Source organism: Lepidochelys kempii, chromosome 5 (assembly GCF_965140285.1).
Source record: "Lepidochelys kempii isolate rLepKem1 chromosome 5, rLepKem1.hap1, whole genome shotgun sequence".
Classification (NCBI taxonomy): domain Eukaryota; kingdom Metazoa; phylum Chordata; order Testudines; family Cheloniidae; genus Lepidochelys; species Lepidochelys kempii.
The window spans coordinates 93,480,576-93,499,968 of NC_136384.1; the positions used below are offsets into that span (position 1 = coordinate 93,480,576).

At 36.5% G+C, this 19,393-nt stretch overlaps 1 protein-coding gene across 3 annotated transcripts in view; it reads left to right on the plus strand.

The window, feature by feature from the left end:
* LOC140911638 (transducin-like enhancer protein 1) overlaps positions 1-19,393 on the plus strand; it is a 93,478-nt gene that overhangs the window by 40,928 nt on the left and 33,157 nt on the right. For all 3 annotated transcript variants that reach the window (XM_073345080.2, XM_073345081.2, XM_073345082.2), the window contains 5 exons: positions 11,279-11,395; positions 14,681-14,734; positions 16,321-16,473; positions 17,362-17,506; positions 18,227-18,417. In XM_073345080.2, the coding sequence (XP_073201181.1) occupies positions 11,279-11,395; positions 14,681-14,734; positions 16,321-16,473; positions 17,362-17,506; positions 18,227-18,417 (660 nt within the window). The remainder of the gene's footprint in view (positions 1-11,278; positions 11,396-14,680; positions 14,735-16,320; positions 16,474-17,361; positions 17,507-18,226; positions 18,418-19,393) is intronic.

Consider the following 19,393-nt stretch of genomic DNA (forward strand, 5'->3'; position numbering starts at 1 on the left):
TACTTTTTTTAAGTTGGAAAAATTAAAAGAAACTGTTTAATTACAAAATTTCTGTGGTCATGATAAAATCATGGCAATGGCGGAGATTTGAACTTTAATCAGACTTGATTTGTTTGGCTTCTGGAGCTGCTTCTTTTTTTTAAATCATGTTTATTGCTGCTCACATTTTGAGTGGCAGTTAAGGTGTTTTTTAAAAAAAAATCTGCAAAAGTTTAAGTTGCAGAACAGGTGAGAAATCAAAATCCACACATTACTGCTGTTTGCAGTCTCTTGGGCATTGTAATTTCTCTAACTGAATCTCTCTACCCATACAAATGTCTTCATTACTTGATTTATGCATCATCTGCAATTTCCCTTGAATAATTTTCTTTCAGGCATGAACTGTAATAAAAATTTCATTATAAAATAAGGATCTGGCTTAGCCCCCACCCTTCTGTCCCCATCCCAAGAAAAGTCTGCCAAAGGGTGGTACTTCGTTTTTTCTTCACACTTTTGTGTCTGAGTAATGATGTCAAATTCAGGTGTCAGCAGGTATTTATTTTGATTTATAAAATGAAACTGTATTCACTAATGCCATGGTTGAATTTGGTCCTTTTATGCAGCAAAATGAGTTGTGATTATTCTTTCTTACTCTCAATTAGACAACAATGTAAGATGCAGTTTCACTAGGAAGGGTTATTCATTGTCTGATAGCCTTAAGACACTTACCTCTTTTTGTTTATAATGCTTGTAAATGCCAGTTATTTGAATGGCAGGGCTTGAAAATATCTTAATTAAAAATGTCCTGCATGCTTTTTATATGATAAACTGATCTTTCTCTCTTGCTTCCAAGTTGGAATTAACAGTTTTTGTTCATTTCCTTGCTCAGTGCAGTGGCATCATTAAAGTCAGTACGGCTGTGGAAATGGTTAAAGGGTAGGATTCTCAAAAGCACTGAAGGGATTGAGGAGCACAAGTCCCATTATAGAACGATGGGATTTTATGTTCTTAAGTCTATTTGGTGCTCTTGAGAATCCCACCCTCAGTTAAGTATTTTCTCAGAGTCAAAAGATGGATCTAACCACACTTTTTTTTTTTGGTTCTGTGTAAAATACTTTGCTAAAAATATTCTGCAAATAATTTTAAGAAAAATGTGATAATTTGAAAAATATGCAGTATGCTTAAATAGCAAATATGCAAAGGATACTTGAGATGTGTTGACTTTAAAGTTTAGGTGCCCAGAATGACAAAGCAATGTTATAGAATGCAGACTCTGTGCAACCCTTCATTATGCACAACAAAGGAAGTAGATGCAATCTAAATCTGGTCATCTGTGTAGCGCTGCCAGAAAAGCCTTTTTAGTACATTGGGTGGGTTGCAGTTTCATTTTCTTAATTATAATTCAACTCATACAGTTAACTAAAACAGTTCCACCACAGTCACAACTTGCCATCATACGTCAAATCCATGTTACTCCGCTGTGGGTGTGAGCTAACTAGTATAAGTGCATTCTGGGGTGTCACTTAAGATCATGCAAGCAATGTGGGACTTCAGGGCCCTGAAGAATGAACAGTAAATGTAAAGAAAATTACATGCTGATTGTCCTTCTTGCTGTTTGGATATGCCACCTAAAATTGGATGTCTGCCACTCTTTAGATCCCAGTTCAGCAAAACAGTTAAATGGGTTTACACGTTTTGCTGAATAGAGATGACCTTAAGCATGGGACTTAACACATATAAAATGCGTTGCTATTTTGGTGTATCCGTTTCATGGCAAACAGAAGTTTGCTTTTTTATTTTTTTAAAGATATTTAGAATCCATGGAACGTTATCCAAATTCAGATTTAACATTTGTGGCTAACATTTATTTGACAGGTTTCAGAGTAACAGCCGTGTTAGTCTGTATTCGCAAAAAGAAAAGGAGTACTTGTGGCACCTTAGAGACTAACCAATTTATTTGAGCATGAGCTTTCGTGAGCTACAGCTCACTTCATCGGATGCATACCGTGGAAACTGTAGCAGACTTTAAAAAAACCTGGATTTGTGCTGGAAATGGCCCAACCTGATGATCACTTTAGATAAGCTATTACCAGCAGGACAGTGGGGTGGGAGGAGGTATTGTTTCATATTCTCTGTGTATATATAAAGTCTGCTGCAGTTTCCACGGTATGCATCCAATGAAGTGAGCTGTAGCTCACGAAAGCTCATGCTCAAATAAATTGGTTAGTCTCTAAGGTGCCACAAGTACTCCTTTTCTTTTTATTTGACAGCGAGTTTTGGTTGGTGTGAATTTTCTTTCTCAGTCACATCTTTAATGTCACTTTGAAATGGTTTTTATATTTAAACACCTTTTAAGGCTAATATTTAAGTGGTCATAGTTACATAAGTCATATTCACATGACTATAAATCTTATCATAGTGTTTCCTAACCTAGTACTATAGTCTTATCTTGCAGATTACTATTTAAATCATTCATCTTGGTGACCTACATATTTATTTCAGTGAGGCTTTACATATTAAATGCATATGGTGATGCTGCCAAAACTGCTGACAGAAATATGCTCTGATCACTCAAGACACTAGAAACCATGTTGTTAATCTAAGGTAGCTGCAATATTGCTTTGCAGTACTTCACTATAACTTCCAGTGAAGTTAACTGGTGTGAGCTTCCAGTGAAATCAATGGGTGTTGATTATTCTAAGTTGCAAGGTAAAAGTATTCAAATACAAAGCAAGCTTTTAATGCTCATCTGTGAGGTATTAATGTAACTTAATGGATTAAAGCTGTTCAGGGTTTTTTTCGTGAGGCTCTTTTTGGAAAAAAAAAAAAACAAAAAAAAACAAAGTGCACCCAGACTAATACATGCAGTCAGAGTTTATAACTATGGTTTGAAACAGATGCATGAGATAGTGAAAGCTGGGAGTAAAATACTCCACATGTGGAGGTGCATTAAACAAATTTATTATAATTCTGGATGATTATGTGTGGGCAATGCCTATAGAAGTTGCTACTGTACATACTCTCACTGCATCTGGGTGGCTGGACTACAAAATCTTTTTTTCTCCCTTACCTTGTCACTCTTCTTACCCTAAAAATCCGGAAATTGGTATAAGTGAAACTTGTCTGCAAGATTTTATTTTTCAAAAAGTTATTTTGTGCACAATTTCTGATGAGGATAATAACTTTAAAATTCAAACTGGTCGGTTTTGAAGGCAGAGGTGTGCACTTATAACCTCAGCCAAGTTTCCACTGATGTGATCTCAGCTGTCCAGAATTGAGCCACCTTAACAGAGTTTGGTGGGGGAATGCAGACATTTTAACTATTGCGATCCTTTTGGGCTATGGCTAATGAAGATGACCAGTCAGTTATGCTAACTAAGTTCTGTAACTGAAGTTTAATAAGAGTTTTAGGAGACTCCGATGCAAGCAAGCTTTGTCCAAATTTTTCTCTAAAGGGTACAATAGCAACATCCATCAGACTCATCTCATGTATTCATTTATCACTTGTGCTGTCACTGTTCTAGCAGTCTATTTGGACAACATAGAAATGCAAATGTTTTCAAGTACTGTATTGAATCAACAGTAATTCATAGATAGTGGAGTTTTAATCTTTTTTTATGCACTTGCGATTCATATTGTCTGAAGACAAGAATTCCGACAGTATGTTTTTAGAAGACTTATAAAGTACCTTTAGGTTTGAAAGTAGTTAATTTTTGCTTTGATTACCATTTGTGAAAACAGCAATATTTATAAAGCAGTCACGTTCTTTGTACAGTGAATAGAAAACTCTTTCTCGCTCCCCCACCCCACCCACAAAGAGCTCAAACAAACAACACCCAAAGACAAACATCCTAAAATATTTCTTTGGGTGCTTCTCTTTCTTGGGGAAGGTGATTGTGGTGGACATAATGTTTTAAGTAAACTATTTAAAATGAAATTTTGAATAAATAATAATTTGAAAAGCTTAGTATGCATTTATATATTAAAGAACCAATACTTTAATATCTTCACAAAGAAGATAGTACCTTTCCTAGAGCTTGTAAGAGGGACGCTACCATGCTTCCTTTAACCATATGTTATCCCTCTCTTATTTTTAAGGGCCATGTCAAGTTAAAACATAAGGCCCAATCCTGTGTCCAAATGCATGCACAATACCAATTAACTCTAACCAGAGTTACCTGCATGCAAGGGCTGTGGAATGCTGTGTTGCAGTCTAGTGTGAAACTAACTAGAAGCCACAAGTGCTGATGGCTGACAACAAAAGTTACAAAACAAAAGAGGAGAGCAATGGGCAGTGGAGCATAAATATTTATGGATAATTCCTGACCCCCATTTTCACAGGCATTAGCTAGAAAATATTGAATTCAACAGAAGCCTTATTTTATCCGTTGTTAACCTCTTCTGATTATTAAAGCACAGAGGAAAGCAATTTAGAATTTCTCACTGTGCTCATATTATCATGTGACAATACCAGTTTTTATGATGGTGGTTGCTGCCATTATTAGTTGAAGTTCCAGTTGTAATTAAACTTTTTCAAATACACTTCAGTTTTTATGTAGGAAGCCTTCCTCATTCTGTGCAGGTCATTACCAGTCTACAGTAGTGGTTTCTGTAGCTTATAATAGGTTCTGACAATTGTGATATTGTATATGTAAATTAAAAATAATTATTAAATTAGTGTGCACACTCATTTCAGTTAACCTTTCCTCCCCCCAAAAATCCAACAATGTACTCTTCAGTCTGTTTCTCGGTGTTTGAAACTTCTGCCCCTGTTTTCAGGCAACTTGTCCCGCTGAGCAGGTAAATAACTGGCAACTTTTTAATAGTATCTGAGGTGCTGCTCTATCCTGTAAAAATATAAAATATTTATAATTTCAAGTAGAGGAAGAAAACAGGGATGCGGGGTATGGGAGGATAAAAAGAGAAATGAGGGAAGATGGCAAAAGAGCAATAAGACTTCATATTTAAAACAAAATCAACTTATTTTAACATTAATTTTCTACAACTTATTTTTCTGGAAGAAAGTTCTAATATCTCAGGGTGGTGGGGGTTGGGTAGAGAACACTGGTAGAGTTGTTACTAACTGCAAGTTGTTAGGACTTGAGTCAAATAAATCTTTACTCTTCGGCAGATATTTTAAAAATTTACACCCTATAGGATCTGTGAAATGATCTTCCCTCCTATTCAACTCATGCTGTTTATTCTTGTTTACTAGTGGAGCATGAATAGTCATCTTTCTCTTGATAGTGAGCACCAGAGCTTACATTGGCCCTCTGATATTTTGGTTGTTGATGTTAGATTTGCTCCTGCTTTTCTTTCTGACAAAGGATAAATGTTTGTTTTCCTGGTATATAGGGATGTTGGCAGATAATGCTGGTGTGCAGTGCAGGAGATCAGGTCTACTGTGTTAGCTAAATGTACATAGCAGCCTTTTTTTTTGTCTGCTGACAGTGCAGACAAGTGTGAGCTCAATCTCTTATAATGGTTGAGGTCAGTCATTGCAGTTGGTTAGATGTACAGCAGAATCTGTAAAATGACCAAGCACAGTGGAAAAAATCCAGCTCTAGAGAATGTCTTAATGGGTCCCAGGTATAGTTAAAGCATGCACACAGATGTCATGGGAACTCTGCTACCTAATTGTTATGTTCAATGTAAAGCTAATTGTCAATGTGGTGTGTGTTAGCAAATTAACTTCCCTATGCCATAGTATAACCGAGGATAAATGAGGTGTTTTGGGCTCCCAGTCTGTACTGCTGACACAAATACTTTTCTTGTGGTTTGGAAAGAGTTCCTAAGGGGAATCAGAATGGCAGCTAAGGAAATCCATTTGAATAATGTGCATTATATTCACATTAGGGAACCTGCCTTCTCTTTCTGCATCCATGAGTGGGTTTTCCTTTCACATTTGTTGCCGATGGTTTCAGTGTTCGAATTTTGTTGGCAGCAAAGTCGCTTTGAGATCCAAGATTGCCTTTATGCTGTCTGGTAACAGTGACAGGAAGTAATGTCACATTAAGCTTTTTTTTTTTCCCCAGGAGTTACTGAAGAAGGGAATCTATGCAAATAAATAATAATGTTGAGCCATTGGAGAAAAATAAAATGTTAGTTATAAAATTGATTCAATCATTTATGCCAATCTGGATACATTGTACGTAGACTTTGCATTCTTAATCCCTGATAAATTGGGTTCTTAGCACGAAAAGAAGGATTATCCTCAATTAAGTGTCTAGTCTACTGAAATTAAGACACAACAAAAATTGGTGTCATGCTGTTTTTCTTCTTAGTGAGTCAACCAGATTTTTTTTTGACACACAATCAAATCAGTTAACAGTGTAGATTTCAATCCAAAATGAAAAGTCTGTACTATTATCTATAAAATCTCTATTATTCCTATAGGGAAAATAGTAATTCTAACATTTCAAAATCAGTCATTTGTAGAGTGGTAAGGCTACCTTTTTTATTTCATTTGTTGTATTTAAATTAGGCATAAAAGAAGAAGATAACTGATTAGATATCTCTAGAGATATCAGCCTCATGAAGGTGTTGTGAAGCTCCTGCTCTTTCATGCTATCAGTCCTATATTATACCATTTAGGGCAGTAATCATGTGGGAAATATAGACAGTACTTGACCTGACATGATGGGAGAATCTTCTCAGTTTGCTGTTCTAATTGGTAACTGTTCTCTGAACCCTCAAGTCACTTCTGCTGGCAGGAGGCATGCTGAGCCCTGGGTAAAAAAAATTTGATATTGTCATCTGTGTCCTAGTTTTTTGTTTACTGTCATTTGTGTCGCTTCAGTATTTCATAAAGCGCTAGTAACATGAGTGGAAAATGGAGACCCTTTCATACCACCCGACGAAATTCCATACAACTGATACTCAGAACTAAAGAAGGAGCAGTTTGCAGTAACAAGTGTACATACATAAAAACATACTTTCATCAATTGTTTTGAAGCTTGCTCTTAACTCTTTAAATATTTTAATGTACTGTTTTCATTTTTTGCCCAGACTAATCATTGAATTTACTGAGTCTAAATCCCTTTATTGTCGACTGTGATTTTATACAACCCAGAACAGTGTTGGCATAATCTGGGAATGAACACCCAAACCATCCAAGATCTCAAACTCTAGGATGTTGGACATGTCATGTAGGAATGTGAGCAGGATCAATTAACATCAAAGGCCTCAGCACTTGTCAGGGAAAAAGATTGCCAATAAGTTCAGTCTCTCAGCTCCTTGCTACCCATTATCCATCCCCGGGGTGACCCTCCAAGGTAGTGAAACTGTACTGGGGGTAGGTCTAACATGCCTTGCCCCTCCCCATTCTCTCTCTCTCTCTCTCTCTCTCTCACACTCACACTCACACTCACACTCACACTCACACTCACACACACACACTTCAAACGACTCTCTTCCTTCCCCTACTCCTTTGCCCCCGATATAAATTTTGGTGAAAACAGTTTCTGCATTTAAGACCTGATCCAAAGTAATTGGGAATGTTTGCAATAGATCAAGTCTGCATTTAGTACCCAATAAGATAAGTTATTTTTTCCAAGACCTTTAAAATAATTATCTTGTCTGCTACACCCCAAACTATACCGAATCAAAATGGTTAGGTTTTAAAAATATGTTGGAAGTCGCACATAGCTGACATAAAGAAAGCAAGGTAGCATTTGAAGTGACCGTTAAAAATGGTGATATTAACACTTTATAAATAAGGTACATTTTGCTTTATTGTTAATGCCCCAGAGCAGTGGTTCTCAACCTTTCCAGACTACTGTACCCCTCTCAGGTGTTTGATTTGTCTTGCATACCCCAAGTTTCACCTCACTTAATAACTACTTGCTCACAAAATCTGACATAAAAGTGTCACAGCACACTATTACTGAAAAATTGCTTACTTTCTCATTTTTACCATATAATCATACATCAATTGGAATACAAAAATTTTGTACTTACGTTTCTTTGTATAGTATGTAGAGCAGGATAAACAAGTTATTGTGTGTGAATTTTTTGTTTGTACTGATTTTCACTAGTGCTTCTTATGTAGTCTGCTGCAAAATTAGGCAAATATCTAGATCAGTGAATCTGCAGCCCGTTGCCACTTGCGGCCCAATCAGCACCGATGTGCGGTCCATGTGACATCCTCGGTGCTATACAAGTAGTATAGCTATTATGTGGTTGCAGCCCACATCACTCAGAGAGCTGCATATGTGGCCCACAATGGTAAATGGGTTGAGAACCTCTGATTTGGATGAGTTGATGTAACCGCTGCGTATCCCCAGGGGCGCACCTACTCCTGGTTGACAGCCACTGCCCCAGAGCATTGGGGAGCCAAGAGGTGGTGCTATATAGGAAGTTTGCAGATGCTCTTATCTATTTGACTAGATGTTTTCAAGATCTATAGTCTTCCTGCTTTTAGGAATTCCAGTTTGTAACAAAAAATAATGGATAGGATGACTAGTGGTTATTGGGATGGGGAAGTTACATCCCAGAAACTGTGGACCCTTGCCCCTTAATTACTATTCTGTAAACTAGTAATTAAATGCATATCATAGGAACTGCTTGTGTGTGTGTGCATGAGTATGCTTTCTGGGTTTATATAGTGCCATGTATGCTTTTTGGATTGATAAATAAGTTTTTCTTTGTTTTTTAGAATACTGAATTGCACAGAAGTGTGTCAGCATTGTTTTGTATAGACATGTGCATGTAAACATAGGTAGGATACACAAAAAGAAAAGGAGTACTTGTGGCACCTTAGAGACTAACCAATTTATTTATAAATTTATAAATTGGTTAGTCTCTAAGGTGCCACAAGTACTCCTTTTCTTTTTGCGAATACAGACTAACACGGCTGTTACTCTGAAATAGGTAGGATACAATCATGTGTGCAGGAACTATGCATTAAAAGGACACTAAATTTAAAAATACAATAAAACCTATTTCTTATCTTTAATACCTGAAATTACTCTCTCCATATTTTAGGCACGGATCTTGCAAGCTTCTTGCATGACTGGAATCTACACCCATGTGGAGTAATTTGCAGGATCCAGGTCTTAAAAATACAAATTAGTCTTTCCTTTTTTGCAGTTATTTTCTGTGAGTTTGGACAATGAAAACTAATGAAGTCAGTTTTACGTTTTGTTAGTTTCCCTTTTAGCTTCTCAATACTGCAATATTTGAGTTGAGTTAAAAATTATTTCTCAGCATTTTTTTTAAAAAGTATTATTTCTGTTGGCCTTGGGTTGAGCAAAAGCAGGCTTTTTATTTTCCTCACAACTTTTTAATTTGTAGTCAAATTTGAGTTGACAGTGTCTCTTTAAGCTAAAAGAAAAGGAGTACTTGTGGCACCTTAGAAACTAACACATTTATTTGAGCATAAGGTTTCATCAGATGCATGAAGTGAGCTGTAGCTCACGAAAGCTTATGCTCAAATAAATGTGTTAGTCTCTAAGGTGCCACAAGTACTCCTTTTCTTTTTGCGAATATAGACTAACACGGCTGTTACTCTGAAACCTCTCTTTAAGTTGTATCTTCTATTGCAGACATTGGGTGTTCATTTTAAAATACAAATCCATTTTTCATCAGAAATGGATTTTAGTATATATTGCTTCCAAAACATTGGCTTCCTTATCTTCGCGCGCGCGTGTGTGTGTGTGTGTGTTTGGAAGGAGAAGATGGGTTAAATTTTGCCTATACTTATCAAGGTAATTAGTTCAGTCATCCAACAAGCCCACCTTTTAACTGCAAAACATTGTGGTAAACACATTACTGTGAGCTTCTTTATACTGAATTTCATTGGACCCTCCCATATGCTTTATGTAAGCCCTCTGGTATTTGTGTAGCTTGAATAGTTATGAATAAAAGAGCTTAGAGCTAGCTTTAAAGTACAGCCTCTGAAGTAGGCAAAAGAGGATTCAAATTGTCTTGTGTACCTTGTTTTGTTTTCTTCCTCCATGTGGTTGAGCATTAATGTTTGAGCACTGCAAAGCTTTGGTTTCAAATGCGGAGTCATTCAATGAGTAGTAAACTGACTATTAGGTTATTGTTTGATATTTTAAGAGTAAATATCCATGGCTTTTAATTATATTTCCTTATGGACTCACCACTGTATCTGATTTGGCCTGAAGTAAGTTTTCTTTTAAGTAAGTAAATGTGTATTGGCACCATGCTTCCTTCTTGTGGTGATTTTTTTTTTTTTAGATGGCTTTTAGAAACCAGTCTTATCAGGTCTTTTTAATAGGAGTTTTTTGCACAACTCATTCAGCATTGTTCATGGCATTAACACATCACTGAACAAATTGCCCTCTTGCATATGCTAATCCCGTACTTAAAAGAACTCATTGTAACATGTCTTAATGCTTTAGCTGGAGGGGAGATGGGAATCTGAGGCATGTCCAATTGTGTCATGTGACCCAAAAATATTTAAAATGCCTTTTTTTCTTTGGGTCAACAGTTTGTACTTAGCATATCTGAATGAAAGTAGCCTGTATCATTTGTAGAAAAGATTAGTCTTTGCTCTTGTCTTTGTGTGTGTGTATTGGCCTCAGTTTTTAAGTCCAAGACTGATTAAACAATGTGATAGCTTAAAATTCACACTAAGGGTGAATTTTATGTTGGCAGTGAAAATATTTAATCTTTCTGTTGAGGTTATTATCACAGCTAATAAATAAATGAGCACTGGGTAATTTTACTCTGTAGCTAACACCTACTTAATTGTTATTGTTTTAAGAGGTAGTGTTCATAATGGTACATGCAATGGGCAGATCCTCCAAGCTTTATTTGCTTTTGACATTGTAAAAATGAGAGATCCATCCTTAGGTAATACAATATAATTGTAAATTTAAAGTTATAAATGCCATTGTATGTTTGTGTGTGTGAGAGTAAAATATATAATATAAATATATATATAATATAATATATTATATAATATATATATTATATATATATAATATATATATAATATAAAAATATAAAATACTGTATGCTCACAAATAAACATTGTTTCTCCTAAAGTAAAACAATAAGGCGAGTTAAATTAAGTAACCTCACAAATAGTTACTGATGAGCGAACTAAATTTCTGATAGGTTGATGTATGCAAAGATTAAGCAAAATGTAAAATGCTTGAATCTCTATAATTTGCCTTTGAAGACTTCGGTGAGTTGAATTAAATCGAATGAGAGATTGAGACGGTATTACATTTCTAAAATATTTATTGCATCCAGTTTTAATTTTCAGGTGTATATGAAGGAATTTGGGAAGGAATTTTTGGTTGACCTTGGTTTTTTGTCTTTACAGAGTAATTCTCTGTTGGTACCGGACAGCCTGCGAAACACAGATAAACGCAGGAATGGTCCTGAATATTCCAATGACATTAAAAAAAGAAAGATGGATGATAAGGATTCCAGCCACTATGTAAGCAAATCTGTTTCAAATAAATGATTAATTTATTTGCACATATTTTGTGTGTGAGCAGTTAAATAGTTGTTAAAAGTAGGGCAGATTGATTGATTTAAATCAAAGTTATTTAAATCACCCATTTTAATAATGATTTAAATGAGCAAACAGGCAACCTCATTTAAATAATCTATTATAATCTGGTTTTGTGTTTATACTTTTTGGTTATTTTCCTAAAGAAGGTTAGTTCTCATGTTGAATCACAACTAAATATAGCTTCACATTAAATTTGGTGTTTGTTTTTGCTAATCAGGAGGATACACCACCTTTATTTAAGCAGTTATATTGAATAATGTACATTTATTTGGATTCTTAATTTTTCTTAATTCATTTTTAATTTTTTGTTAGAAAATGTGAATGGTGCATTTCTTATTTATTAAGTGATTAATTTTAACATAAGATGTACGTCAAGCTCTATTTTGATGGAATTTCAGTTAAAAGAGCACAAAAATGGGATACTAATTTTTAATTAAACTGTCTTAAATGTACTGCATACATAATATGAAATTTTATCAAAACATGATAAAACTATTCAAATTTTATCAAAAATTTTAACAAAATATGTTTTGCATTTAAAACAATCTGATTTATTAAACAAAAGAAGTGTTATCTGTAGTTGGTGAATCTGAGTGTTTCTGGTCACCATGTCTTTAAGATTTTAGAACTAGTAGATCTCATAGTCTCAAACCTAGCTTTCATTCATTGATTGGAAGAGGAAAACAAGCTTTCCTGCATTTTCAACTTCCATTAGTTCCTTAATTTTGAATGAACTAGTCACTGAACTGAAATAGTTGAATAAACTGAAATGAAGAAAACTCTCTGCACTTTCAAATATGTACTGCTTAATATTATTTTTGCATTTAAATTAAATTATAATAAGTTTAGGCCTCACCATAGGTTGTCATAATTCCAATTTTAATTTTAAATAGGTTTATTAAAAACAAAAATAAAAACTGATTTAAATTTAAAAAACCTGTTTAAAAAAATCCACCCTCGTTAAAAGCTGTATTTTAGGTTTCATGTTGCCACACTTACTGATATTCTTCATATTCATTCATTCTATGTAGTGTAATGACTGAATAGCTTAACCTAGTCCCAAGATTATTACTGTCACTGGATTTTAGGGAACCAGCTGTGCCTGCCTTTAGGAGTCAGAAACTTTCTAGGATTCAGAAGCAAGTTGTTTAGCTCCGTTTCTTCCCCTTACATAAGTTGTAATAGTAGCCGCCATTGTAGCTTGAATGTGCCTCAGGGTCTGTGAGGGTACATCTACAAGGCAAGCAGTAACCTGTGGTGAAATCCATCCCCTTCCCTAACTTCGGAGCCTGAACCCAAATGTCTACACAGCTATTTTTAGCACTGTAGTGCAAGCCTCTCAAGCTTAAGTCTGTACAGTCTCTGAGACACACTGCCACAGGTTTCTGCTTGCCATGTAACCTAACAAAGCTACCTACTACTTACGCTGGTTGAAATTACAAAATTACTATGAAAAGCAATGCCCCCCCGACCCCCCCCCCCAAAAAGAAACCACCAGTAAAATGTTTGTGCAACTTGTGTGTTGTCTTTTGACAAGCTTTACTTGCCCCTGAAGTTCCAAAGAACCAACAGCCGAAAGGGTCGTGGATCATATGCACTGGCTGCAATAGCTCAGCATTTCTGCCCTTAACCTTCTTCTAAGATTATGATAAATAACATGGGAGGAGCAGAATTTAATGTAAATTAAATAGAAATAATAGTAATTGGAGAGGGAATGGAGATGTTAGTCACACAGAGAAACAGAGGGGAGGGCTGATCTCTTTTTATTAAAAGTGCAATTGTGACACAATTGTACAGTGGCAAGAATGCCTTGGGTCTGTGGCTTCAGGCATTAGCTGCATTGCTGGTCACTTTGACCCAAGAAAATTAGATTCTATTGTAATTCTCAACATCTGTGGGTATGATTTATCTCCTTCACTTGATCCCAAGTTTTCACGAGATGCTTGTGTTGATCACAATAGGTTCCGTTCTATTCTCAGTGAAACCCTTGTAGTCTCTTTGATTTTGGGGTTTCATCAGAGCAACTGTAAGCAGGTTGGGGCACCTTCCCTCTCCTGTTAACCTAGCCCTGTATTACCACTGCATCTTTGAAACCAAAGTCTGTGATTTCTTCCATCTTGTATCTTGTTTTGTTGCTGGGAACTTTTGACAAACTTTCCTATTTACTAAAATCTTTCAACTCACTAGTGTCCAGATGCTAGCAGTTTTGGGGGTATTAGTAACCTCATTTATTCAAAGGAGAGCGTGCTTAAACCATTGTCTGTTTCCTTGGGAATCATATACAATATGAAACTCTTGATTTTTTGGAAAACAGGACAACTTCTCTTTTTGGTAGAAGCACTAGGAATGGAATTGGATTATTAGTAGATAAAATAAATACTTAACTCTTAAAACAAAGAGTTTAAAATATTTCCACTCTGCAACAGGCTTAATATTTAAAGATTTACTAGATTTCCAACTGTACTCACATGTTTGCTGCTTTCCTAAAAGCAGCACTTTTAATGACAAGGAGGCATTTGTGTCTAGAAAGCAGAAATAAGTTGGCTAAGGGGAATTGTGGGATTGGAAATAGGACAGTAAGTTCAAGATCTTTCAATTTAATTTCTGCTCAAAACTTTTTGATATTATGAAGCTTTAAAATGGAAATTGGGATGGCCTCAAACTGGACCCTGGACTTCTCCAGGAAAATTACCTTGGACTTAGAAAAATCTTCTGAAACAAGTAGTACACATAGGAAACTTCTTTGAAAATCCTTGCCATTGTGCTTTACATGTTCAAAGCACTGTGAAAACTGTAACTAATTCTGCAATTCTCCTTTTACAGTTGCTAGGACTAAAATATACAGGTTAACAATGAGAGCAGTTAAGGATGTCTCTTTCCCTCAGAGTGTAAACAGTCATTGGACTAGCCATACATCATTTATATTTTATAGTTAAATACAAATATTCTTTCAAATATCTCAAATGTAATGTAAAGCTAAAAGGAAGAAAAGCTGTGCTCCTATTTTCATCAAATTTGTATGTTTGCCCTATCATTTATAAAAGTGGCGAAGGGCTCTCTGCTGTTAATGGTGTGGCTCTCCTCTTTCTGTCTGTCTAATTTGGGTAGGACAGTGATGTTTAATATTCAGGTTGTGAATACAGCAGATGCTTAGCCTTTTCCCATGCTTTTCAAGTGTATTAAATGGAATAAACAATTTTTTTCTAGGACAGCGATGGGGACAAGAGTGACGATAACTTGGTTGTGGATGTGTCCAATGAGGTAACTCAGTTTTCATTTTTTGCATTTTTAACATTTGCCCAAGCATTGAAGGAAAAATTCACGATCATCTAAATGTATATAAAAATGCTTGCCTATTTTCTTTTTACTGATATTGGTAATTAACCTGAAAAACCTTAAAATGTAATGCCTGCTGGCTGCCATATTACAGGACAGAGCAAATTGGGCTGACTTATATGCTCCCTCTTGCACTGGTTCATACACATTTCAGCTTTCCCATAAGATGCATTCCAACATTTTACAGCCGCTGTCATGACTGCCTCTGTGTGGTGGGGAAGAGTTAAGATGAGGATGTATGTACAGGACCGGGGTTGATCAGGCAGTGTTTTTAAATCAATGTGTCTTTGGCAGGGATGGGGTTGGAACACAGGGTTAAAGCAAACTGAGAGTTGAGAAGCAACTAGAGATGTCCACAGAATTTCCTAGGGCGAGTGGCCATTTAAGAAAACCCTACCATTCTTCAGGAAAGACAGTGTAGGTAGCAGCAGTTCCTGCCAGCAGCACCACAGTGGAGGGGGCTAGTCCAACTCCCTCCTCCCCGTCTTTTATGTCCTGCAGATACAAGACTTTGGGAGCATAGGTTGCCATCAGTCCTCTTCCCTTATTCCGATCTGCCTTGGGAGGCAGGGCCTTTACCAAGCCATGGTGTACAGAGGAGGTCTACTCTGTCAGCCGTCAGTTTCGTAGGATTGGATGGTGGAAAGTGGGTACCTGAGCAGGGAGCTAGGTAACTAGCAACATCTTCAGAAGCCCAGACCACAGCAATATCTGAGCACATGATACAAAATGGATTAATAGACTTTCTGCTCTCCTGCACCTGATACCACCTGCAGGGGTCCACCCGACCCCCAGGAGAGCAGCAGAGTGTGGAGGAACCATTGGAATCCTGGTGGCTTTGCAGCCTCTACCCAGGGCAGGCACCCGGGGGGTGGCGGGGAGAGGAGTGAGGGGAAGGTTTGCTACACAGAGGGGTAATATGGACAATCTGTATAGAGGAAAGAAAACAATAGACAATACATATTCTATGGGCCACGAGCTCAGGGTCATTTTCTTTGAGGGTGGGGATAAGCAAAGTGGGTTATCATTTGACAAGAAATTTTTAAAATAATGTTTACATTATTCAGAGCTATCATGCTGTGGACACTATGAACTGCATAATCTTATTACTGTTACTCTTGTCCTCCCTTCCCTCTCACTGTTTGTCACACACTTGTCATATTTTATCTGTAATTAGATTGTAATCTCCTCTTTATATATTTAAGAAAAAATTACCATGTTATTATTTAAAACTCACATGCAAAACTAACTGGATTTATTTTAATCAGTGGGCTTAACTGCCCCCACTGACCAGATGAAGAGGAGGCATTGTCACAGAGAAACAAACAAAAACTAATATTTAAAAAAATTATTTATTTAAACTTACCTGTTTAAAACATTCCAGTTTTTCCATGGTGATAATTCCATGGCAGTGCTCTGTACAAGCCCATGGCCATAAAGCAGTTTTCTGCTGTTCTTCCTCCCCGCATTTGTATTTGTTTTTTGTTTTATTAGTATTATTATTATCTTAGGATCCTTCATCGCCACGGGCAAGTCCGGCACATTCGCCACGTGAGAATGGCATAGATAAAAACCGCCTGCTGAAAAAAGATGCCTCCAGCAGTCCAGCATCTACGGCCTCCTCAGGAAGTTCCACTTCCTTGAAATCCAAAGAAATGAGTTTGGTGAGTATTAAAAGCAGTCTGTAGCCCAGAGGAAATACCTATCTATTTCTCACATGTATGGTCTCACTACTAATTACTGTGCATAGTGACTTGCTTGTTGGCTGCGGATGTCTGATTTTATACACTTGAAGTTGAAGCATGTTCTTGTTCCCCTAGACCTTTATAGTACTATACAACCCTCTTCTTCGCTGATAAAAGCTTCTACTTCACACTGATCTTTCCTATGCACTTATAGCTAATGGTTTCCAAATTTACTGTATAATGCAAACTGTTCACTTTAAACAGTGTTTTCTTTTTGGAGCTGAAAATAGCTTACACTTATTCTTCACTATAGACAAAACATACACACACAGATCTTTTAAATGTTCTGCAGAATCATGGTTCCCTTCTTCTAAATAGGTTGTTTTACTCTCGGTAAAATGTCATTAAATTATTTGATCATAAGATCTTTGGTTGTTATACTGGCACAATTTATTAAATTATTTTATTTTAGGAGATTATTAATTACGTATCACTCTTTTTTTGGACTTTAATCTGGGACATTAGACAAATTGTTTTCTGTAATATTTGAGATGCCGATTTTAGACTGAAGGAATTTGGCGATACATAGAATATTGTCCTTAATTTAAATTATCTCAGACATTTTTAATGCCTGTGGAGGAAGGAAAAAATGATCTCCTGCATTTTTTCCTTGTTTAATTTTGGCAGGAATAGGAAAGGTCAGCATTTCTCTCTCACAAGTTAATGCTAACAACATTGTGTGGATTTATGAAAATTGGCTGAGGGAGTAGGTAGTAGGTGCCCAGTGTCCCAGCTGCTGTTGTGATAAATTGTGTAATATGGCCTGGATTAAAAATAATACTCATTTAATTTGTTTAATGATACCAGCATGAAAAAGCCAGCACGCCTGTTCTGAAATCCAGCACACCGACTCCTCGAAGTGATGTGCCAACTCCGGGCACTAGTGCTACTCCAGGACTTCGTCCAGGCCTTGGAAAACCTCCAACAATGGACCCTCTAGTTAATCAAGCTGGTAATGCATTGCTTTTCATGTGCTTTTCTCAGTCTTTCATTAATCTTTTACTTATGTAATTTGTGAATACTAAATAAATGTATTGCTTCATTCTTCATATTATTGAAGAGGTTTGATAAGAAACAGATGTTCAGACTTAGTTTTCAGCAGCTTGTACCTCTTTCAGACTGACTGTTTACATTTGTTTTTATCTTCTTTGAAAATAATCTAAACTACGTAATGACTTCCTTAAAGTTTCTGATAAGTATTCTGAATGCAAGCTCCTTCCTAGCCCATTATCCTGTATTTGAAGCAGCTAATATTTGCTGAAATGTAAATCCTGACAGATTCAGAGAGATATTCAGACTTCAGACGTCAGTTTTCTAAACTATACCTCTCAGTCTTATTGCAGGAATTGGAGAAAGACCAAATAACATCAACAATGGGGAGGAGGAAAATATGAAGGAAGGAATGGACAGTCTGTATAGGGAATATTAAAAGTAATCAGAATAGCTATGCATATAAGAGCTCTCATTTACACAGAGCCAGGATGAGTGGTGGTGATGAGCCTAGTTCAGAATGTACCTAACAACATTCAAAGGGACTGTGGACAGAGGGAAAGACTGGGTGTTGCAAAAGACGTATCCATCTGGAATTACAGTGTTTTCTTCTCTGTGTGCAGAGAAATAGAAAGAAAATTACTTGAATTCACAATGAGCACATTATTTCATTAAACTGCAGCTGCTGGCTTGAGGACACCCTTGGCAGTATCAGGACCATACCCTACTCCATTTGGAATGGTACCTCATGCTGGCATGAACGGAGAGTTGACCAGTCCAGGGGCAGCTTATGCCAGTCTGCACAATATGTCCCCGCAGATGAGTGCTGCTGCAGCTGCAGCCGCCGTGGTTGCCTATGGACGATCTCCTATGGTAGGAAACACATTGCTTGCCATCTCAATAGGATGAGGTTTGGTTCACTGGGAAAGGCTACATGCCTTATTTAACATTGTCTAACTCCCAGGCCATAACAATGCCAGAGGCTTAACTACTTCACTGTATGTTTCATTTTACTCTGTGGCTAGAGAAACAAACTTGTGCCTTGAAAACAAAGAATCTCAGTGTATTTATGAATGTTTCAGTTTTTGTTTGCCTTCATTAGTGCTTTGGTTCATTAAGAAACACCAAACTATTTATGTATGTATGTATGTATTTATTTGAATAAAAAGGTAGTGTTCGAAGCTACAAAGCACTTCATTGGTTCTCTGGACATCTGTGTTTCTCCTACTGGAGCAGATTTGTACACTTTATAGACATCCTAAATTAATCTTGCAGCACATAGAAGGCTTTTTATCCACTTTTCTGTGCTTGTAGTTTTATTTTTTATGAAAATAAAAATTTGAAGTTGGCTGTCATTTGAAGTCATTTTTTTTATTGCTTTGTGGCCTGGAAAGTTAGAAAATTCCTTATGCCTGGCAACAGTGCAAATAAGGTAGTCTGTAGTCACCACTACCATAAAGTAAAAGTAAGTAGGGGCCCAGTTCTTCAAACATTTAAGCGTATGGGTAACTTTAAGCACACAAGTAGTCCCAGTGAATTAATTGGGATTATTTATAAGTAAAGTTGTGTGTCAGTATTTCCAGGATATGTGAGGCTTGGTGCTATATTTTCTAAATTCTAGAATGAGGCTAATCTTTTTAACTGGAAAACAGTTTTCTTGAGCAGGAAGGATGGAAATTGTAAGTGGCATATACATGTCTTTAAAACTACATGCATTATGGTTTTAAGTTATGTATACCGTTTCAAAGGATGAACTTGAATGCACTTTGGCCCATATTTGTTGTAGGGATTGCTTGAAGTGTGTATTTATGCTAGATGAATTAATATAATAAGATTTAAAATGCTAGGA